Here is a 25,310-nt window from a genome sequence, read left to right on the forward strand (position 1 = left end):
AAATATAAATGACATTTAAAGTCAAAGAAATATATGATATTGCTTAGGGGGGAAGCAGAGAGTGAAAAGAGGGCCCAGGACCAAACTCAGAGGAATTCTACCATCTAGAGGTTGAGAGGATAGAAGTACTTGAGGATATGAAAAAGACAAATAATCCAAGTAAAAAGCAAAGGCTACTAGTAATATGATGTAAAATAGTAAACTGTAAACAATGGTCCAAAAGGAAATAATGAGACTAAATTAGGCCAGGGACATAGAAAGCTTCAACAAGAGTGGATTCCATTCAAAAGACAAAAAAAGAAATTCAAAGAAATTGGAATGTGGTAAAGGCAGCACAAACTTCTTTGTTAAACAAACAAAAACAACACAACAAAACAGGCTATCAGAAACCCCAGATAAAAAGAAATTATGTAAGAAAGGCATGGCTCAAATACGAAGCAATCTGTCCCTGCATTGGCAGGCAGATTCTTAAACACTGCACCACGAGGGAAGCCCTCAAAATTATTTAAAGGCAAAAACATATTTAGCTGCTGCCACATGGGCAAACATAGACCAAAAAGACTGAGAAACAAAAGGCTGGGGAAGAAGATACTTAGGGAAAGAGGGACTTTGAGAAGCTCCTGTGTATTCCAGGGAATCTAGAGGGCAACACTTATGTCCACACTTACGCTCAGAAAAGACCTGAGAGGACCCTAAACAATCACCTCAAACTGTGGAAAGACAAAGACAAAGAGAGATTCCTGAAAGCAACAAGAGAGAAATGACTAGTCTTGTAAAAGGAATTCTCAATAAGAGTAACAGCCAATTTCTAATCAAAAACCAAGCAAGGCAGAAGGCAGTGGGATGACACACCTAAAGTGTTGAAAGAAAAAAAAAAACCTGTTAACCAAGAATTCTATATCCAGCAAAACTGTACTTCAAAACTCAGGGAGAAATTAAGACATTTCTAGATAAACAAAAACTGTGAGAGTTCATTGCTAGTACACCTGCCCTTTAAGAAATGCTAGAAGTCCTTTAGATTGAAATGAAAGGACCCTAGACAATAACTCAAAGTCACATGAAGAAATAAAGAATACTGGAAAAGGTAATTACACAGATAAATATAGAAGCTGGTGTTACTGTATTTTTGGTTGGTAACTCCTCTTTTTTCCTATAAGATTTAATAGACAAATGCATAAAATAATAACTATAAATCTATGTTAATGTCCACACAATGTATAAGGATGAAATTTGTGATAACAGCAACACAGAGGGGAGTGGAGCTATATAAGAGCAAAGTGTTTGTATATTATTGCAACTAAGTTGGTATTAATGCAAACTAAAATGTTATACATTAAGATGTTAATTGTAATCCTCAGGGTAACAACTAAAAAAAAACCTACAAAATACAGAGTAAAAGGAATGAGAAGGGAATTAAAATGTTACACTAAAAAATCAAACACAAAAGAAGAAAGTAATGGAGGAATTGATGAACAAAGAAGATATACAAGTAGAAAAAATAGCAAAATGACTGAAGTAAGACCTTTCTCATTAGGACCTGATAGATTAAATTCTCCAACTAAAAGACAGATATTAGCAGAATGGATTTTAAGAAAATGATTCAACTATATGCTTTCTACAAAATTAAAAGACACAAATAGATTGAAATTGAAAGGAAGGAAAAAGATATTCAAAGCACATGGTAACCAAAAGAGATGTTATATAACAAATTGTCACAGGAGACATGCAAGAGACATAGAAGGACATTTTATATTGATAAAAGGGTCAATTCATCAAGAACACATAAAAATTATAAACATATATGCACTTAACACCCAAAATATATGAAGGAAAAACTGACAGAACTGAAGGGAGAAATAGTTCTACAATAATAGTTGGAGACTTCAATACCCTACTTTCAATAATGGATGGAATACCTAGACAGATCAAAAAGAAATAGAGGACTTGAAGAAGACTATAAAACAACTAGATATAACAGATGTATATAGAAGATTCTACCCAACATTAGAATACGCATTCTTAAGTGCACATGGAACATTCTTCAGGACAGAAGCCACAAAATGAGTCTCAATAAATTCTGAAAGTTTGAACTCACACTATGAAATGAAACTAGAAATCAATAACAGAAGGAAATCTGGAAAATTCACAAGTATGTGGAAATTAAACAATACACTCAACCAATAGGTCAAGGAAGATATATAGCAAGGGAAATTAGAAAAGTATAGCTGATAGAAACTGTAATGTAAAAAGGTGGGAAGAAAGGTAAAAAGGATAGATTCATCTTGCCCACTGCAGATTTCAGAGCTACTATCTACAGCAGAGGGAATAAGAAATAGAGGTTTCATTACACGCTACAAAAGTTATCAATAAAATAATTATAGATATATAGTGTTGGGGGGAGAGAGGTGAATGAGCTGAATCCTCACCTACTACAGCAAAAAGTATATCTAAATCTTATAAATCAAGAAATAGAATGATATACATTCAGAGATTTGATAGAAATGGAGTCAGCAAGATATACTTTAAAAAAAGAGTAGCCCAACCCTAAAAAACAATGAAATAATACCATTTGCAGCAACATGGATGGACCTAGAGATTGTCTTACTGAGTGAAGTCAGACAGAGAAGGACAAATATCATATGATATCGCTTATACGTGGAATCTAAAAAAATGGTACAAATGAACTTATTTGCAAAGCAGAAATACAGTCACAGTCAAAACAAACTTATCATTGCCAGGGTGGAAAGGGGAGGGAGGGATAAATTGGGAGATTGGGATTGACATATACACACTACTAAACATAAAATAGGTAACTCATCAGGACCTACCGTATAGCACAGGGAACTCAATACTCTATAATGGCCTATATGGGAAAAGAATCTAAAAACGAGTGGATATATGTATATGTATAACTGATTTAATTTGCTGTACACCTGAAACTAACACAACATTGTAAATCAACTATACTCCAATAAAATTTTTTTAAATAAATAATTAAAAATAAAAAATTTTTAAAAAGAGTAGCCACATAGGTAAAAGGAAAATCAGGTGAATGTGCTATCAAGAAAGCCAATGCAAAGAGCCTATCAACAATGAGTATTAACTACGTCAACAAGTGTGGAGTGTTCAAGCAAAATAAGAACTTAAAGTTCAAAAAGTCAATCTGGATCCTCTGGTTAAGAGCCCCTCAGGTAGGCATATTCAAGGTACAATAAGCTCTTTTAGAAATATTTCTACCTTTCTGATATAACAGATTTTACAGGCATCAGATAACCACAAACTAAATTGGAAAAAAATTATCTACAACCACTAGAAGTTATAAGTAACTGATTTTGCATAATAGTCTCTACCAATAATTCATTGTCTATCTCTAAAGGTTTATTTATCTGACTTCATATATAAATATCATCTGTGTCTCCTTGATTTAACAGTTTTTAGATCATCAAAAAGGGCCAGACCATGAAAACGTAACTGTGTCTCTATGGCACTCTGAACTTACATCAGTAGAAATTTTTTGCCAGAAACTGTGGACCTCTTTCCTAATGATTCATTACGGCTCTCCACATCCTCTGCATTGAACCCACACATCACTTTTCCCGTCTCTTCCAAACTCTTCCTTGTGCTCTTGGCTTAAAAAGCCTCTTTGTGGAACTCCTAATAAAAATTCTGAAACTCTTGGCAGTAACTATAAGTCACAGTAATTTTCACTAGCAGATACTTCTTCTTTCTCTTGGAAATAACTGTTTGTTTTCGGGACCATAAAAATGAACTCTAAAATTTTAAATTATTTTAGAGGGCCACAAAATTTTTAACAGAAGTTGCTTAAAAAGTTTAGAGTGTCAAGAAAGTCACATTAATAGCCTAGAGTCCACCTATCAGTCCACCTAATAGTCAGAATCCAACTATCAGAAATAGTTTTGCCAGGTAAAAGAACGAATTAATAAACTAAGACACTCCTACAATCACTGCAGCTGCCAACGCTAGTAAAACGTGAACAGTGAACATCTCTGTGACAAGGGCATAGGATGCATGGCTGAGATGGGGAGGAGATAAGGCTGGTCACTGTTGAATACTCTGGCCACTAGTTCCACACCCGTTCTATCATCTGTAACTTCAGTGTCTACAATAATAATGGCAGCTGATCTTCTCTCCTCTCCTCCTCTCATTGATTTCTACTCTTCTCCAACAACCCATTCTCACGGCTACAATGGGTGCCAAATTACTCTTATGTTGTTATTACTTAGATATATTCCACCTCTACAATCTTCAACTTCAAAAACTTAATCTGACCATAAATTCCCACTATTCCAGCCGACTATTAATTCTCTTGCTTTATGTACTTATCTTTAATTTCATTTAGACTGCTAGTCACAGAAATAATAAATTTTCTCACAATCTCTTGACAACGTTCTACTTTTTAATTCTTTAAAAATAGCCTAGGGGCTTCCCTGGCGGAGCAGTGGTTGAGAGTCTGCCTGCCGATGCAGGGGACACAGGTTCGTGCCCCAGTGCGGAAAGATCGCACATGCCATGGAGTGGCTGGGCCCGTGAGCCATGGCCGATAAGCCTGCGAGTCCGGAGCCTGTGCTCCGCAATAGGAGAGGCCACAAGAGTGAGAGGCCTGCGTACCAAAAAAAAAAAAAAAAAAAAAAAAATAGCCTAGACCCTCTTGGTGCTCCAGCCAGGCATCAGGGCTGTGCCTCTGAGGTGGGAGAGCGAAGTTTAGGACACCAGTCCACAAGAGACCTCCCAGCTCCATGTAATGTCATACGGTGAAAATCTACCAGAGATCTCCATCTCAATGGCAAGACCCAGATCCCTCAACGACCAGCAAGCTACAGTGCTGGACACCCTATGCCAAACAACTAGCAAGACAGGAACACAACCCCATCCATCAGCAGAGAGGCTGCCTAAAATCATAATAAGGCCACAGACACCTGAAAACACACGACAAGACGTGGACCGGCCCATCAGAAAGACAAGATCCCGCCTCATCCACCAGAACACAGGCACTAGCCCCTCCACCAGGAAGCCTACACAACCCACTGAACCAACTTTAGCCACTGGGGACAGACACCAAAAACAACGGGAACTACGAACCTGCAGGCTGCAAAAAGGAGACCTCAAACACAGTAAGATAAGCAAAATGAGAAGACAGAGAAACACACAGCAGATGAAGGAGCACGATAAAAACCCACCAGACCTAACAAATGAAGAGGAAAGAGGCAGTCTACCTGAAAAAAAATTCAGAATAATGAGAGTAAAGATGATCCAAAATCTTGGAAATAGAATGGAGAAAATACAAGAAACGTTTAACAAGTACCTATAAGAACTAAAGAGCAAACAAACAGTGATGAACAACACAATAAATGAAAGTAAAAATTCTCTACAAGGGATCAATAGCAGAATAACTGAGGCAGAAGAACGGTAAAGTGACCTGGAAGATAAAATAGTGGAAATAACTACTGCAGAGCAGAATAAAGAAAAAAGAATGAAAAGAACTTAGGACAGTCTCAGAGACCTCTGTGACAACATTAAACACACCAACATTTGAATTATAGGGGTCCCAGAAGAAGAAGAGAAAAAGAAAGGGACTGAGAAAATATTTGAAGAGATTATAGTTGAAAACTTCCCTAATATGGGAACAGAAATAGTTAATCAAGTCCAGGAAGCCAGAGAGACCCATACAGGATAAATCCAAGGAGAAACACACCAAGATACATATGAATCAAACTATCAAAAAATAAATACAAAGAAAAAACATTAAAAGCAGCAAGGGAAAAACAACAAATAACACACAAGGGAATCCCCATAAGGTTAACAGCTAATCTTTCAGCAGAAACTCTGCAAGCCAGAAGGGAGTGGCAGAACATATTTAAAGTGATGAAGGAGAAAAACCTACAACCAAGTTTACTCGACCCAGCAAGGATCTCATTCAGATTTGACAGAGAAATTAAAAAACCTTTACAGACAAGCAAAAGCTAAGAGAATTCAGCATTACCAAACCAGCTTTACAACAAGTGCTAAAGGAACTTCTCTAGGCAGGAAACACAAGAGAAGGAAAAGACCTACAAGAACAAACCCAAAACAATTAAGAAAATGGTAATAGGTACATACATATCGATAATTACCTTAAATGTAAATGGATTAAATGCTCCAACCAAAAGACACAGATTGGCTGAATGTACACAAAAACAAGACCCATATATATGCTGTTTACAAGAGATGCACTTCAGACCTACGGACACATACAGACTGAAACTGAGGGGATGGAAAAAGATATTCCATGCAAATGGAAATCAAAAGAAAGCCGGAGTAGCAATTCTCATATCAAACAAAATAGACTTTAAAATAAAGACTATTACAAGAGACAAAGAAGGACACTACATAATGATCAAGGGATCAATCCAGAAGTAGCTATAACAATTGTAAATATTTATGTACGCAACATAGGAGCACCTCAATACATAAGGCAAATACTAACAGCCATAAAAGGGGAAATCAACAGGAACACAATTATAGTAGGGGACTTTAACACTCCACTTTCACCAATGGACAGATCAACCAAAATGAAAATAAATAAGGAAACACAAGCTTTAAATGATACATTAAATAAGATGGACTTAATTGATATTTATAGGACACTCCATCCAAAAACAACAGAATACACATTATTCTCAAGTGCTCATGGAACATTCTCCAGGATAGATCATATCTTGGGTCACAAATCAAGCCTTGGTAAATTTAAGAAAATTGAAATTGTATCAAGTATCTTTTCTGACCACAATGCTATGAGACTAAATATCAATTACAGAAAAAACATGTGAAAAAAATACAAACACATGGAGGCTAAACAACACTACTTAATAACCAAGAGATCACTGAAGAAATCAAAGAGGAAATCAAAAAATACCAAGAAACAAAGGACAATGAAAATATGACGACCCAAAACCTACGGGATGCAGCAAAAGCAGTTCTAAGAGGGAAGTTTATAGCAATACAATCCTACCTTAAGAAACAGGAAACATCTCAAATAAACAACCTAACCTTACAACTAAAGCAATTAGAGAAAGAAGAACAGAAAACCCCAAAGTTAGCAGAAGGAAAGAAATCATAAAGATCAGATCAGAAATAAATGAAAAAGAAATGAAGCAAACGATAGCAAAGATCAATAAAACTAAAAGCTGGTTCTTTGAGAAGATAAACAAAATTGATAAACCATTAGCCAGACTCATCAAGAAAAAAAGGGATAAGACTCAAATCAATAGAATTAGAAATGAAAAAGGAGAAGTAACAACAGACACTGCAGAAATACAACGGATCATGAAAAATTACTACAAGCAACTATATGCCAATAAAATGGACAACCTGGAAGAAATGGACACATTCTTAGAAAAGCACAACTTTCTGAGACTGAACGAGGAATAAACAGAAAATATGAACAGACCAATCACAAGCACTGAAATTGACACTATGATTAAAAATCTTCCAACAAATAAAAGCCCAGGACTGGATGGCTTAACAGGCGAAATCTATCAAACATTTAGAGAAGAACTAACACCTATGCTTCTCAAACTCTTCCAAAATATAGCAGAGGGACGAACACTCCCAAACTCATTCTACGAGGCCACCATCACCTTGATACCAAAACCAGACAAAGACGTCACAAAGAAAGAAAACTACAGGCCAGTATCACTGATGAACATAGATGCAAAAATCTAGCAAACAGAATCCAACAGCATCTTAAAAGGATCATACACCATGATCAAGTGGGGTTTATCCCAGGAATGCATGGATTCTTCAATATACGCAAATCAATCAATGTGATACACCATATTAACAAATTGAAGGAGAAAAACCATACGATCATCTCAATAGATGCAGAGAAAGCTTTCGACAAAATTCAACACCCATTTATGACAAAAACCCTCCAGAAAGTAGTCATAGAGGGAACTTTCCTCAACATAATAAAGGCCTTATAGGATAAACCCACAGCCAATACCGTCCTCAATGGTGAAAAACTGAAAGCATTTCAACTAAGATCAGGAAGAAGACAAGGTTGCCCACTCTCACCAATATTATTCAACATAGTTTTGGAAGTTTTAGCCACAGCAATCAGAGAAGAAAAAAAATAAAAGGAATCCAAATTGGAAAAGAAGAAGTAAAGCTGTCACTGTTTGCAGATGACATGATACTATACATAGAAAATCCTAAAGATGCTACCAGATAACTACTAGAGCTAATCAATGAATCTGGTAAAGTAGCAAGATACAAAAGTAATGCACAGAAATCTCTGCCATTCTTATACACTAATGATGAAAAATCTGAAAGTGAAATTAAGAAAACACTCCCATTTACCATTGCAACAAAAAGAAAAAAATACCTAGGAGTAAACCTACCTAAGGAGACAAAAGACCTGTATGCAGAAAACTACAAGACACTGATGAAAGATATTAAAGATGATACAAATAGATGGGGAGATATACCATGTTCTTGGATTGGAAGAACCAACATTGTGAAAATGACTCTACTACCCAAAGCAATCTACAGACTCAATACAATCCCTATCAAACTACCACTGGCATCTTTCACAGAACTAGAACAATTTGTATGGAAACACAAAAGACCCTGAATAGCCAAAGCAATCTTGAGAAAGAAAAACAGAGCTGGAGGAATCAGACTCCCTAGCTTCAGACTATACTACAAAGCTACAGTAATCAAGACAGTATGGTACTGGCACAAAAACAGAAAGATAGATCAATGGAACAGCATAGAAAGCCCAGAGATAAACCCACACACATATGGTCATCTTATCTTTGATAAAGGATACAAGAATATATAGTGGAGAAAAGACAGCCTCTTCAATAAGTGGTGCTGGAAAAACTGGACAGCTACATGTAGAAAAATGAAATTAGAACACGCCCTAGCAGCATACACAAAAATAAAGTCAAAATGGATTAAAGACCTAAATGTAAGGCCAGACACTATCAAACTCTTAGAGGAAAACATAGGCAGAACACTGTATGACATAAATCACAGCAAGATCCTTTTTGATCCACCTCCTAGATAAATGGAAATAAAAACAAAAACAAACAAGTGGGAATTACTGAAACTTAAAAGCTTTTGCACAGCAAAGGAAACCATAAACAAGACGAAAAGAGAACCATCAGAATGGGAGAAAATATTTGCAAATGAAGCAACTGACAAAGGATTAATCTCCAATATTTACAAGCAGCTCATGCAGCTCAATATCCAAAAAACAAATACGCCAATCCAAAAATGGGCAGAAGACCTATATACACATTTCTCCAAAGAAGATATACAGAACGCCAACAAACAGAAGAAAGAATGCTCAACATCATTAATCATTAGAGAAATGCAAATCAAATCTACAATGAGATATCATCTCACACCAGTCAGAATGGCCATCATCAAAAAATCTAGAAACAATAAATGCTGGAGAGGGTGTGGAGAAAAAGGAACTCTCTTGCACTGTTGGTGGGAATGTAAATTGATGCAGCCACTACGGAGAACAGTATGGAGGTTTCTTAAAAAAACTACAAATAAAACTACCATACAACCCAGCAATCCCACTACTGGGCATATACCCTGAGAAAACCATAATTCAAAAAGAGTCATGTACCAAAATGTTCATTGCAGCTCTATTTACAATAGCCAGGACATGGAAGCAACCTAAGTGTCCATCAACAGATGAATGGATAAAGAAGATGTGGCACATATATACAAGGGAATATTACTCAACCATAAAAAGAAACGAAATTGAGTTATTTGTGGTGAGGTGGATGGACCTAGAGTCTGTCATTGAGCGAAGTAAGTCAGAAATAGAAAAAGAAATACCGTATGCTAACACATATATATGGAATGTAAGAAAACAAAAGGTCATGAAGAACCTAGGGGTAAGACAGGAATAAAGACACAGACCTACTAGAGCATGGACTTGAGGATATGAGGAGGGGGAGGGGTAGGCTGTGACGAGGTGAGAGAGTGGCATGGACATATATACACTACCAAGCGTAAAGTGGATAGCTAGTGGGAAGCAGCCGCGTACCACAGGGAGATCAGCTAGGTGGTTTGTGACCGCCTAGAGGGGTGGGATAGGGAGGGTGGGAGGGAGGGAGACACAGGAGGGAAGAGATATGGGAACATGTGTATATGTATAACTGATTCACTTTATTATAAAGCAGAAACTAACACACCATTGTAAAGCAATTATACTCCAATAAAGATGTTAAAAAAAAATCTACAAACAATAAATGCTGGAGAGGGTGTGGAGAAAAGGGAACCCTCTTGCTCTGTTGGTAGGAATGTAAATTGATGCAGCCACTATGGAGAACAGTATGGAGGTTCCTTAAAAAACTAAAAATAAAACTACCATACGACCCAGCAATCCCACTACTGGGCATCTACCCTGAGAAAACCATAATTCAAAAAGAGTCACGTACCAAAATGTTCATTGCAGCTCTATTTACAATAGCCAGAACATGGAAGCAACCTAAGTGTCCATCAACAGACGAATGGATAAAGAAGATGTGGCACATATATATAATGGAATGTTAACCATAAAAAGAAACAAAATTGAGTTATCTGTAGTGAGGTGGATGGACCTAGAGTCTGTCATACAGAGTGAAGTAAGTCAGAAAGAGAAAAACAAATACCATATGCTAACATATATATATGGAATCTAAAAAAAAAAAAAGGTCATGAAGAACCTAGGGGCAAGACGAGAATAAAGATGCAGACCTACTAGAGAATGGACTTGAGGATACGGGGATGGGGAATGGTAAGCTGGGACAAAGTGAAAGTTGCATGGACACATGTACACTACCAAACGTAAAATAGATAGCTAGTGGGAAGCAGCCACATAGCACAGGGAGATCAGCTCGGTGCTTTGTGACCACCTAGAGGGGTGGGATAGGGAGGGTGGAGGGAGGGAGACGCAAGAGGGAAGAGATATGGGGACATATGTATATGTATAACTGATTCACTTTGTTATAAAGCAGAAACTAACACACCATTGTAAAGTAATTATACTCTAATAAAGACATTAAAAAAAAAAAGAATACAGTGGTTGTTGTCAGGGGCTGGGGGAGGCACGGAGAAATGGGGAGTTGTTTTTAATAGGTATAAAGTTTCTGTTACACTTTAGAGATCTGCCATAAAATGTGGTGCCTATATTTATTAATACTGCATAGTACACTTAAAAATGCGTTAAGAGGTTAGATTTCATAATGTGTTCTTACCATAATAAAAAAGCAATTAATTAAAAAAAAAAGTAACCTAACCATATGGTCCATCATTTCTTTCGTCATTATACTTGAATTTTTAAATTCTGTATCTTTTTTTTTCTTTTTTTTTTTTTTTTTGAGGTACGCATGCCTCCCACTGTCGTGGCCTCTCCCGTTGCGGAGCACAGGCTCCGGACGTGCAGGCTCAGCAGCCATAGCTCGTGGGCCCAGCCGCTCCGCGGCATGTGGGATCTTCCCGCTGGGGCACGAACCCATGTCCCCTGCATCGGCAGGCGGACTCTTAACCACTGCGCCACCAGGGAAGTCCCCCTTATCTTTGATCCTTCATCTCCTTATTCTTTATAAGACATTTAGCTTCTCTACTTATACACCTTGCTACTCTGTGCTCCTGGAATGCTCACTCAACAATTCACTGTAGCTGCTACAGTTTCATGGTCTATAATCTCCTTTATTTCCTCAGGATTTTCCTTCAGTAACGCAACACTTCCCCAATTAGCTCCCTAGTATACCTGAAAAGTATGGAGAGATATACCATGATTTTTAAAATGCTGATTTATTATCTTAAGAATGTTAATCCTACTGAAATAAACAACTTAAATGCCATTTGAATAAGATTCTAACATTTCCATTTAGATTAAATGATTTTAAAGTTATATGTAAGAACAAGTGTGTAAGAACTGAAACTTTGAAAAGAATAGTGAAAGCATATTTCCCTTACTAGATATTAAAACTTAGTATAAAATGACAATAATCAAAAGAGTCTGGTATTGGCATTGAGACATAAAAGTAGATTAGTGACATGGAATAGAGAGTCCAGAAGTATATCCAATATTTATGGGAACCTACTATAACATGAAAATGGCATTCTCATTAAAAAAGACAATAATTTAATTGAGGAATGCTATTAGAAAATTAACTAGTCAATTGAAATAAAATCAAGTTACACTCTTACCTAACACCATATATAAAAATAAATTTGACGTATTAAAGGAGTAATTTTAAAACCTTATTAAAATTTCAGGATAAAATTTATAAGATCATTTGGATAAACTTGGTACTAGGAAATCTTCTTAAGGAAGATAAAAAATATATTTTTTAATAAAAGATAAATCAGAAATAGAACTGACTTGTATAGTATTTCATAAATCTAAAGCCCAATGATATAAAGTTTTAATTTTATAAAGTACAGTTCTAGCCAAGTAAAATTACATTTTGACATTTAAAAAATATTAAATAAAGCTCCAGGGCAATATAAGTGATATATCTGTTATATAAATCATTACTTAATTAGAATTTTAATTGTTTCCTTATTTTTCTAGCTAAAAGATCTGAGAAACTCTACCATGTGGATACCCAAGTGAGCTGAAGGAGGTACATTGATCAATATAAATTAATCTTATAACTAAAATTGTAAAAGTATATTTGTCGGGCTTCCCTGGTGGCGCAGTGGTTGAGAGTCCGCCTGCCGATGCAGGGGACACAGGTTCGTGCCCTGGTCTGGGAAGATCCCACATGCCGCGGAGCGGCTGGGCCCGTAAGCCATGGCCACTGAGCCTGCGCATCCGGAGCCTGTGCTCCGCAACGGGAGAGGCCACGACAGTGAGAGGCCCCCGTACCACACACAAAAAAGTATATTTGTCTTTAAAATATATGTCAAACTCTTTAACTCCAGTAAACTTCCAAAATATTATTCTAATTCCTCTTAAATGACTTTATCGCATTCTTCATATATGGAAAGCTTAAAGAATACTGGCTGAAAACTTGAAATAAAAGCTATATTATATTTAGTTTGAAATGTGTTTCAGAATTTGGTTTGGTCATTAGATAACTGTGCATCAAGTGCAACAAAACTGCAGTGCATTCTATCTTTGATTTTTAGGTTTTAAATTATATATATATGTTTTTAAATTATAAATAAACTATGAAAATATGTATGCTTTATATTCCTCTTATTTACTTGATTCTAGTATGCCTTCTTGAGAGGAAGAGAAATATGTCAAGTCTAGAAAGCGTCCTCAGATTTGCTCATAAATCAAGGGATATATGTTATCTGACCAATGTGTCATAGAAGAAAGAGGCTGTGAGCCACTGGAATAGACAGATATTATAGAACAGAACTGGAGTAACTAACTATTCAGACTTTATGCCGAATTGCTTAATACTACTAGTTAAGGAGTAAGGATTTGTGATAGCTACTGGGGAAACAACAGAGGTTAAGATAATCAGGATTCTTTTCCTTGAGAAGCTTACATTCTAGTGGGGAAGACAGTTATGAAACAGCTAATTACCCACTATTTATTTAATTATGGTCATGATAAGTGCTAACAAGGGCAAGTGCAGAGTACTGGGAGAAAAAAAGGTTATCTGATCTAGCCTAGTCTCCGGGAAGTCGTTAGGGAAGGCTTTTCAGGGGAAGCGAGGTTTAAATTTAAGACCTCCAGGCTGAGTGGTAGTTAGCCAGGGTAGGGTGAGGAAAGTAGGGCAGGGGAGAATACAACTGTTTGTAAAAGAAGGGTTCTGAAGTAGGAAGTAACTGAACTGGAAATCACTGAGGCTGCAGCACAAGAATAAAGTGGCTGATGGTATGGGATAAAATAGGTGAGGTGGGTAGAGGGTCTCATAGGCTATATTAAGTAATCTAGATTTATTCCTATGAAAAATAAGAAACTACTGAAGGGTTTTTAAATTAGGGGTCAGCTTATATTTTCAATATTTCCATCTTAACTTTTAAAACCTACTGCTAATTTCAGTAGGTTTTCTTAAGAAAACTATCTTAAAATAATTATATATCAAATGTTTTCCTGTTTCTGCTCCAAATTCAGTTCTCCAAAGATACTAGTATCTGGAAAGAATACCACTGCATACCCTGTTTCCTCTGGAAATGCAGAGATGGTGCTTCCATCGTTCTGACAGTGGTCCTGAGAGTCTGAATCTTTTCCATCTTGGTTTGTAGCAATATTGGTAATTCGATGTTGTTGCAAGTCCCACTTTCGAGCTACGTTGTTAATTATTAACCTTTTCTTCTCCTATGAAAAAGTTCATTGGGACAAGAATTACATAATGCAATTTTTGTAGCACGAGAGTCCAAGGAGCATATTGTTTGTACTACTTATCACACCTTTAAAAGGAGTCTGTTACTTAAAAGTAGCTACCAAATATGTATTCTAAAACACAGTATAAGTGGCCTTTATTTAACCTATGCAATCAACCATCTCAACGATGCTCTATCATCCTTAACAAATTATATGCAAAACAATAATTACTTCCATTGGAGATAAGAAAATTCACTATTTGAAAGTTTAATTTGACAGAAATTTATATATTCAAGCATTTTGTGAAGTTTTAATTAGACAAAATTATGCCTTTGTGTTTAAACACAGCAAGAAAAAACTAATGATATTTTAATTTTCCTATTCAATAATTATGGCAAATATGGTGGAATACTTTGGGGGGGAAGGGAGGAAGGAGAGAGACTGATCAATGTTCCAAGCTTCACAGCATAAATTACAATGTCTGAAAATTAATAATCATACATAGACTATTAAATGAAATTGTACTAGGTTGAAATATTTCTAGATAACTAATAGCATCCTAGATTATCCATTATCAAAAGTTAATTTTTAAATGGCATATTGATTAAATCAGAGTGCTGAAAATGGACACTTTCCCTTTTCTCTTTACTAAGAGAACAATCATCCAGTGAAAAATCATCTGTGTGATACTGATTCACCTGCTCTCTTTGGAGCCAGTGAAGGCTGTTAGGAAGAGCCTTTGCCCATTCCCTCAGTGCATTCACACATGCAGAATACTTACGTTTAGTTCCACCTCTTCGCCTATCTAAAATTTTAGATGTAGAAATGGCATTGGATAGGAATGAAAAGTGGTGACAAAGCTTAATTAAAACTAAACATTTTAAAAGTTCTGTTTCTGCATTTAAAAATGTTTCTAGCATGGGTTCTTTTTTCTATTGCTTGGAATTTCAAATTTGTTTATATAATTAAATGGGTTATACTTAATATGTATATACTTCTGAGCCTTTTTGACATTTTATGTATGTCCTTCTGATCTAAAGCAAGTAGGAATCTGCCATTCTACTATAAATTTTCCCCCCAGATCTATGATAAAAAGGCACCTTACCTTAAAGAATTCTATTTCAGTTATTTGCAGATGACTGGGACAAACCAATTCTTAATCTAAGCAATACCACTATTTTTACTCAGTACCAAGGCTACTTTGAAAGAGGCAGGGGCAGCGAGTAAATGGAGGATGGCTATCATGCTGGCTCCATGCATTTGGTTTTCTGGCTGACTTGGAGTCGGCAAAAATAAATATTCTAAGTGAGGTAGATATAGTGATGCTTAGAAACAGGGCACAAAAGTTTACACCACTGAGTATGCTAACAAATTTATAACAAGATACTCTGAAAACGCAAACACTTTCCTATACCAATCCCAAAGTTAAGCTTTCTTTAATTGGGTTATTAAAATCAGATCAACACCAGGTTGACTAAGAAAATGGATATTTTCATTGAGGCCAAGAAAAGGGAAGACATTTTAAAACAAGAGTGCAGTCCGGGGTCAGGTGGGGATTGCTGGTTGGCCAGGGGGACAAACAAGGGCTCTAGGTGTCTGTGGAGCAAAAAAAAGAGTACCAAAAGAAAGTCTAGAGATTCTGTAAGGCAAAAGGGGGTACACCCCAAAAATTTCATGCTCAAAGATCATGGATGCATTTGGCATATATTAGTACAATCACGACTATAGCTAGACGGCAATTTGCCAAGTCTGTGTTAAAGTGACAATTATTTTAGAAGATGCCAACTTTCAGCTTCTGCCACTTGAGTCTATTCTTTATAGTCCAAGCAATACCACACCAGTATATCCCATAACTATCACTTCCATTCATTTCCAAGTTTGAAAAGAAAATAGAAAGATAGAAAAGCGAAAAGGCTGAAGATATAAGTCCATACACTCTTCCTGTCCCTCTATAACCACCCATCCCATTTTCTTAATGATCAATATGTGTTGTCACATGAAACAATCTCTAGTAAATGCTGAGGGTCTTTGATATCATGACCCTGAATCTGAGCTAGAGCTAGAATTCCTGATTTCCTACACTTTTCCTCTTACTAAAAATTTTTAAAATTAAATAACCCTCATAATTAAAGAGCCCTATTTAGCGACTTCAAGAGAAGCATTAGGTATTTTTTGAAGTTTTCATAAATATTTTCCAAACATCTAAAAAACATGTTAGCTAAAAATTTAATGGCATATTTCCAAAAATACTGATGGTTACAAGCAGCTGAATTGGGTATATAATAAAAAATGTTCAGTTCAAAGATGGAGTCAAGTGCAATTTGTTGCCTATACTAGGTTCTACTTACACTGGAAGCGTTAGAGTTAAATCACCAATAACAGCAGGTGAGAAAATTTTAGCATACTGAGTAACAGTTCTAATTACTTTTGAAGTAGCAGCCTGGAGCTGAGAGGGCTTGGGACCAAGTTTGTTTTGTTTTGTTTTGTTTGTTAACTTTGGAGTAGTTTTCATAGAGTAAAATACACACGTTCAAGTGTACTCTTTGATCAGTTTTGACAAATGTGTATATCTGCTAACTCATAACATTTCCATCACCCCAGTAAGTTCCCTAAGATACAACTTTGTATCCCTATTAGTCATTTTTAAAAATTCTGAATGCCATTTTAATTTTAAAAAGAAAAGCACCTACACAAGACAAGAATGAGTAATGGTAATCAGGGTGATATCCTTAGTTTCAGAACATAGTAGAATCATAATAAGAACTATAAACTTTAAGCTGTCTTTATTTATTATACTTTGTTATGTTAATATAAAATATTTTTAAAGAAAACATTTTAAGGAAATTTAACGTCTGATATGTTAAATAATTTAAAACCAGTTTAAAAAACCTTTAATTCCTATACTCCTCAAAACCTTTACCACCTCTATATCAGAGAAGCTAATGGAGAAATTTTTTTAATGCAAAAAGCCATCATTTAAAAAAAAAACATGTAGCAGAGCTCATTAAAATATATCATTAAAGATGACAGTCTACTACAGCGGTTTCCAAAATGAAATGCACATGCCATGAGGACACACATGGTGATATACTGGTGTGGAAAAAATTATAACTTCTGTTATATTTATTTTTAATCTCTTTTACAATTTCTATCTTTTGCATGTGTTTTATAATGTACATTATATTGTATTTCAGAAGTAAAAGTTTGTTTATAGGTAGTGACTTATAAAAGTTTTAAGGGTGTTTGTTTATTAAAAACACTCTACTGATAGGCATGAAAAATTTACAGTTTGGAAACTACTTTTCTAGCTGATTAGCTAGCTAGCTTCACTGTGTGTGAGTGCATGTGCACATATATGCATGTAGACATCATAGAAAATACCTTAAGCAAAGATTGCTTATGACTTTCTCGCTTCTTCTCTTCCTCTTTTTTGGCTACAACAGATGCCATACGCCTTTCTTCTTCCTAAAAGAAAAATGTAAAAAAGTATTATTACGTATTTAACCTTTTTTATGCTAAATATCTTCAGTTTTCCAAGTCTGATTTTCTTTGTGAGAGGCATACTACTTGCTAATAGAAAATATGCCCTCAAAGAAAAAGTTAGTATGTTCCTCTTTATTTTCTTCTTCCGTCTTAATTCTAAAAGAAACCTGTACATTCTTAACTCTGCTCCACACTCTTGATGTGAGATAAACCTAACTAACACAAGAAAGAAAAAAGAATGAGAAGAGAAAAAAGAAAGGGGAAGCAGGCTTCTATAATTTTTCTTTGTACTGTAGTTCCACATGGAGAGACTTAACAAACTTGCTATCATGAAGATAAAAAGGATAAAAATTATACTCTTAACAATCTTTATTTAATTTATGGTTGCAAATCAGAGGTTTTTCTTAATGACAAAACAGCTGTGAAAGCTTTTAAAAACTCTCCATTGATATTAATAAATTATTCTCCATTAATATCATTACTTTTACTTTGTTTTTAAGTTGATTTGGCCAGTCTAATTTCTTCCATTCTAAAAACTATGAAATAATATTACTGTAATAACATTATACAGTTTAGAAAAATTTTTTTAAATCAGTCATAATCCTAACACCCTAACTCAAATATTATCATTTCTGTATCACCTTACAATACTCACTATGAGCAAATTTTTAAATGTTGCAATCTGTATACACAATCTGGATCATGTTTTTTTCCCCCTGAATATTGACAAATTTTAATAAAGTAAATTATAACCATGTAAGTTTTAATTTTTATTACCAAAAGATTTGTAGGCATTCAAAATGATGTCACAATTTGAGAAAACAATTTCTTCATAAAAGACAAACCTGAAAATATCTTCAGTGATAGAAAATTTAAAAAGTAATTCAGTACATTTGAAGCAGAACTTTTTAAGAAATAAAAAATTACAAAAACTGATATGAAAAATTTAATGGAGGTGGTTTGAGAGCAGATTTTATACAGCTGAAGAGAGAATCAGCCAACTGGAAAACAGGTCAGAAGAAATTTTCCTGTATGCTTTCATACTAGCCTATACTTGCCAATCATAGCACTTAACCTGTTTCATTTAAATTATTTCTGGTACTATCTCTCCCCTTTCCTGCAAATAGCTCCACGAAGGTATGGACCAGGTCAGCTCCCCATTACATAGTAGATATTCAATAAACATATATTCAAGGAATGAATTATTGAATGTACATCTCTATACATCTGTTCAATAATTTCCTAAAACTGAAACTACTAAATCAAGTGGTAGACATATTTCTAGGCCTTTTGATATGTTTGCAAATTTCCCTCCATAAATGTAGTACTAATTGACACTTCTACCAGAAGTTAACATTTGATTTAAAATATAATGGATAGTCATAAGAGTTGTTTGCCAAATATTCCTGTGTCTCCCCACATCCTGGCCACATTGTGAGATAGCACTTCATGCCCTTTTGAAGTTAGGTGAGTTCATGTGACTTGCTTTGGCCAATGTCATATGAACAAAAGTGACATGTGTTTACTTCTGAGTGGAACATTTCAGACAATGATGACATAGCTATTCTCTCTCTCACCTCTACTGTAGAATTTGCAAAGCTCCAGAGGTTGGGTACTTTGAAGGCCTTGGTCCTGGAATGAGGACAACACAGAGTAAAGTTCCCAGATCACATACTATGGGCAGACTGACAGTATGAGCATGAAATAAACTTTGTGGATTTAATCCACTGAGGTTAGAGAAGTTGTTACTGTAATATAATCTAGCCTATCCTGATCAGTATATACATTATATTAGAATTAAGGAAGATCAAAGAGATCACAAATAGGTATTCTAGGGTGTGAGCCATTACAAATGCTTCTGAAAACGAAGAAAGGACCTAGACTAAAGAAGTAAATAAAAAATGCACAAAGAGAAACTATCATGGAGTTAAAAAGGAAAGTAGAATGTATCTCCTGTAAAACTCTAATTTTAGAAATGAGGAAATGAATACTCTGAGAAGTTTAGTAAATTATACAAGGTCACACAGCTAGTGACAAAGCCAGGATCAGGGCCAGAAATCATTTGTGAGAAATGCAGTTTGTATTTTTATAATAAGGATATATTTAAATGTGTCTTACTGATTTTAGAGAGATGAAAAAAGTGAGGTCAAAATTTAGAAGCAATCTGACATATGATTTAGTTGTTTTAAAGGGAATGAAAATTTATGTGATTTTTGATGAATTTAAAGTATATTTTATGGACGGAGACCTTCAAGATGGTGGAGGAGTAAGACATGGAGATCACCTTCCTCCCCACAAATACATCAGAAATACAACTACATGTGGAACAACTCCTACAGAACACCTACTGAATGCTGGCAGAAGACCTCAGACTTCCCAAAAGGCAAGAAACTCCCCAAGTACCTGGGTAGGGCAAAAGAAAAAAGAAAAAACAGAGACAAAAGAATAGGGACAGGACCTGCACCTCTGGGAGGTGGCTGTGAAGGAGGAAAAGTTTCCACACACTGGAAAGCCCCTTCACTGGTGGAGACCCGGGGTGGCCAGGGGGAAGCTTTGGAGCCATGGAGAAGAGCGCAGCAACAGGGGTACAGAGGGCAAAGCGGAGAGATTCCCGCACAGAGGATGGGGGCCAACCAGCACTCACCAGCCTCAGAGGCTTGTCCGCTCACCTGCAGGGGCGTGTGGGGGCTGGGAGCTGAGGCTACGGCTTCAGAGGTCAGATCCCAGGGAGAGGACGGGGTTGCCTGCGTGAACACAGCCTGAAGGGGGCTAGTGTGCCACAGCTAGCCGTGAGGGACTCCGGAAAAATGTCTGGAATTGCCCAAGAGTCAAGAGAGCATTGTTTCGGGGTGTGCTAGGAGAGGGGATTCAGAACAGTGCCTAAACGAGCTCCAGAGATGGGAGCAAGGCACGGCTATCAGCGCGGACACCAGAGACGGGCATGAAATGCGAAGGCTGCTGCTGCAGCCACCAAGAAGCCTGTGTGCAAGCACAGGTCACTATCCACACCTCCCCTCCCAGGAGCCGGTGCAGCCCACCAATGCCAGGGTCCTCTGATCCAGGGACAGCCTCCTCAGCAGAACACATGGCGTGCCTCAGGTTGTTGCAACATCACGCCAGCCTCCGCCACCACAGGCTCGCCCTGCATTCCGTTCCCCAAGCACCCCCTGGCCTGAGTGAGCCAGAGCCCCTCATCAGCTGCTACTTTAACCCCGTCCTGTCTGAGAGAAAAACAGATGCCCTCAGGCAACCTACACACAGAGGCAAGGTCAAAACCAAAGCTGAACCCCAGGAGCTGTGAAAACAAAGAAGAGAAAGGGAAATTTCTCCCAACAGCCTCAGGAGCAGCAGATTAAATCTCCACAATCAACTTGATGTACCCTGAATCTGTGGAATACCTGAATAGACAACAAATCATCCTATAATTGAGGGGGTGGACGTTGGGAGCAACTGTAGACTTGGGGTTTGCCTTCTGTATCTAATTTGGCTTTGGTTTTATGTTTTTCTTAGTTTAGTATATAGAGTTTATAATCATTGGTATATTTGTTTATTGATTTGGTTGCTCTCTTCCTCTTTTTTAAATATACATATACATATTTTTTTTCTTTTGCTTTTTCTCTTTTTATGAGTGTGTATGTGTATGCTTCTTTGTGTGATTTTGTCTGTATAGCTCTCCTTTTACCATTTCTCCTAGGATTCTATCTGTCCATTTTTATTTTTTTCCTTCCTTTTTTATTAGTATACTTTTTAGTGCTTGTTATCACTGGTGGATTTGTTTTTTGGTTTGGTTGCTCTCTTATTTCTTTCTTTCCTTTTTTTTGCTCTTTTCCGTTATTTTTTTCTTTTATTTTTAATAATATTTTTTTATTTTAATAACTTTGTTATTTTTTCTTTCTTTCTTATTTTCTCCCTTCTTTTCTGAGCTGTGTGGCTGACAGGGTTTTGGTGCTCCAGCCGGGTGTCAGGCCTGTGCCTCTGAGGTGGGAGAGCCGAGTTCAGGTCATTGGTCCACCAGAGACCTCCTGACTCCACAAAATATCAAATGGAGAATGCTCTCCCAGAGATCTCCATCTCAACACTAAGACCCAGCTCCACTCAACGACCAGCAAGTTACAGTGCTGGACACCCTGTGCCAAATAACTGGCAAGACAGGAACACAACCCCACCCATTAACACAGAGGCTGCCTAAAATCAAAATAAAGTCACAGACACCCCAAAACACAGCACCGGACGTAGTCCTGCTCACCAGAAAGACAAAATCCAGCCTCAACCACTAGAACACAGGCACTAGTCTCCTCCACCAGGAAGCCTACACAAACCGCTGAACCAACCTTAGCCACTGGGGGTAGACACCAAAAACAATGGGAACTATGAACATGCAGCCTGCAAAAAGGAGACCCCAAACACAGTAAGTTAAGCAAGAGGAGAAGACAGAGAAACACACAGCAGATGAAGGAGCAAGGTAAAAACCCAACAGACCAAACAAATGAAGAGGAAATAGGCAGTCTACCTGAAAAAGAATTCAGAGTAATAATAGTAAAGATATCCAAAATCTTGGAAATAGAATGGAGAAAATACAAGAAACGTGTAACAAGGACCTATAAGAACTAAAGAGCAAACAAACAATGATGAACAACACAATAAATGAAATTAAAAATTCTCTACAAGGAATCAATAGCAGAATAACTGAGGCAGAAGAACAGATAAGTGACGTGGATGATAAAATACTGGAAAAAATTACCGCAGAGCAGAATAAAGATAAAAGGTTGAAAAGAATTGAGGAGAGTCTCAGAGACCTCTGGGACAACATTAAACACACCAACACATGAATTATAGAGGTCCCAGAAGAAGAGGAGAAAAAGAAAGGGACTGAGAAAATAATTGAAGAGATTAGAGTCGAAAACTTCCCTAATATGGGAAAGGAAATAGTCAATCAAGTCCAGGCAGCGCAGAGAGTCCCATACAGGATAAATCCAGGGAGAAACACGCCAAGACACATATTAATCAAACTATGAAAAATTAAATACAAAGAAAAAATATTAAAAGCAGAAAGGGAAAAACAACAAATAACATACAAGGGGATCCCCATTAGGTTAACACCTGATCTTTCAGTAGAAACTCTGCAAGCCAGAAGGGCGTGGCAGGACATATTTGATGAAAGGGAAAAACCTACAACCAAGATGCCTCTACCCAGCAAGAATCTCATTTAGATTCGGCAGAAAATTAAAAGCTTTACAGACAAGCAAAGCTAAGAGAATTCAGCACCACTAAAGCAGCTTTACAACAAATGCTAAAGGAACTTCTCTAGGCAGGAAACACAAGAGAAGGAAAAGACCTGCAATAACAAACCCAAAACAATTAAGAAAATGGGAATAGGAACATACATATCGATAATTACCTTAAATGTAAATGGATTAAATGCTCCCACCAAGACAGAGACTGGCTGAATGGATACAGAAACAAGACCCGTATATATGCTGTCTACAAGCGACCCACTTCAGACCTAGCGACACATACAGACTGAAAGTGAGGGGATGGAAAAAGATATTCCATGCAAGTGGAAATCAAAAGATAGCTGAAGTAGCAAATCTCATATCAGACAAAATAGACTTTAAAATAAAGACTATTACAAGAGACAATGAAGAACACTACATAATGATCAAGGGATCAATCCAAGAAGAAGATATAACAATTTTAAATGTTTATGCATTCAACATAGGAGCACCTCAATATGTAAGGCAAATGCTGACAGCCATAAAAGGGGAAGTCGACAGTAACACAATCATAGCAGGGGACTTTAACACTCCACTTTCACCAATGGACAGATCATCCAAAATGAAAATAAATAAGGAAACACATGCTTTAAATGACACATTAAACAAGATGTACTGAATCGATATTTATAGGACATTCCATCCAGAAACAACAGAATACACTTTCTTCTCAAGTGCTCATGGAACATTCTCCAGGATAGATCATATCTTGGGTCACAAATCAAGCCTCAGTAAATTTAAGAAAATTGAAATCGTATCAAGTATCTATTCTGACAACAACACTATGCAACTAGGTATCAATTACAGGAAAAATCTGTAAAAAGTACAAAAACATGGAGGCTAAACAATATGCTACTAAATAACCAAGAGATCACTGAAGAAATCAAAGAGGAAATCAAAAAATATCTGGAAACAAATGACAATGAAAACATGACGACCCAAAACCTATGGGAAGATGCAAAAGCAGTTCTAAGAGGGAAGTTTATAGCAATACAATCTTATCTCAGGAAACAAGAAACATCTCAAATAAACAACCTAATCTTACACCTAAAGCAATTAGACAAAGGAGAACAAAATAACCCCAAAGTTAGCAGAAGGAAGGAAATCATAAAGATCAGATCAGAAATAAATGAAAAAGAAATGAAGGAAACAATATTAAAGATCAATAAAACTAAAAGCTTGTTCTTTGAGAAGAGAAACAAAATTGATAAAGCATTAGCCAGACTCAACAGGAAAAAAAGGGAGAAGACTCAAATCAATAGATTTAGAAATAAAAAGGAGAAGTAACAACAGACACTGCAGAAATACAAAGGATCATGAGATCTTACTACAAGCAACTATATGCTAATAAAGTGGGCAACCTGGAAGAAATGGACAAATTCTCAGAGAAGCACAACCTTCTGAGACTGAACCAGGAAGAAAGAGAAAATATAAACCGACCAATCACAAGCACTGAAATTGAGACTGTGATTAGTAATCTTCCAACAAACAAAAGCCCAGGGCCAGATGGCTTCACAGGTGAATTCTATCAAACATTTAGAGAAGAGCTAACACCTATGCTTCTCAAACTCTTCCAAATTATAGCAGAGGGAGAAACACTCCCAAATTAATTCTACGAGGCCACCATCACCTTGATACCAAAACCAGATAAAGATGTCACAAAGAAAGAAAACTACAGGCCAATATCACTGATGAACATAGGTGCAAAATCCTCAACAAAATACTATCAAAGAGAATCCAACAGCACATTAAAAGGATCATACACCATGATCAAGTGGGGTTTATCTCAGGAATGCAAGGATTCTTCAATATATGCATATCAATCAATGTGATACACCATATTAACAAATTGAAGGAGAAAAACTGTATGATGATCTCATTAGATGCAGAGAAAGCTTTCGACAAAATTCAACACCCATTTATGATAGAAACTCTGAAGAAAGTAGGCATAGAGGGAACTTACCTCAACATAATAAAGGCCACGTGGGACAAACCCACAGCCAACATCGTCCTCAATGGTGAGAAACTGAAACCATTTCCACTACGATCAGGAACAAACAAGGCTGTCCAGTCTCAGCACTATTATTCAACACAGTTTTGGAAGTTTTAGCCACAGCAATCAGAGAAGAAAAAGAAATAAAAGGAATCCAAATCGGAAAAGAAGAAGTAAAGTTGTCACTGTTAGCAGATGACATGACAGTATACATAGAGAATCCTAAAGATGCTACCAGAAAACTACTAGAGCTAGTCAATGA

General features: G+C 36.5%; 1 protein-coding gene across 4 annotated transcripts in view; it reads right to left on the reverse strand.

Annotated features, from left to right (window-relative positions):
- Positions 1-25,310, reverse strand: part of LRRC49 (leucine rich repeat containing 49) — a 130,037-nt gene that overhangs the window by 24,615 nt on the left and 80,112 nt on the right. For all 4 annotated transcript variants that reach the window (XM_033439978.2, XM_004276255.4, XM_049705840.1 and 1 more), the window contains 2 exons: positions 17,681-17,764; positions 14,133-14,293 (listed from right to left, as the gene is read on the reverse strand). In XM_033439978.2, the coding sequence (XP_033295869.2) occupies positions 14,133-14,293; positions 17,681-17,764 (245 nt within the window). The remainder of the gene's footprint in view (positions 1-14,132; positions 14,294-17,680; positions 17,765-25,310) is intronic.

The sequence above is a fragment of the Orcinus orca genome, chromosome 2, assembly GCF_937001465.1.
Source record: "Orcinus orca chromosome 2, mOrcOrc1.1, whole genome shotgun sequence".
Taxonomy (NCBI): domain Eukaryota; kingdom Metazoa; phylum Chordata; class Mammalia; order Artiodactyla; family Delphinidae; genus Orcinus; species Orcinus orca.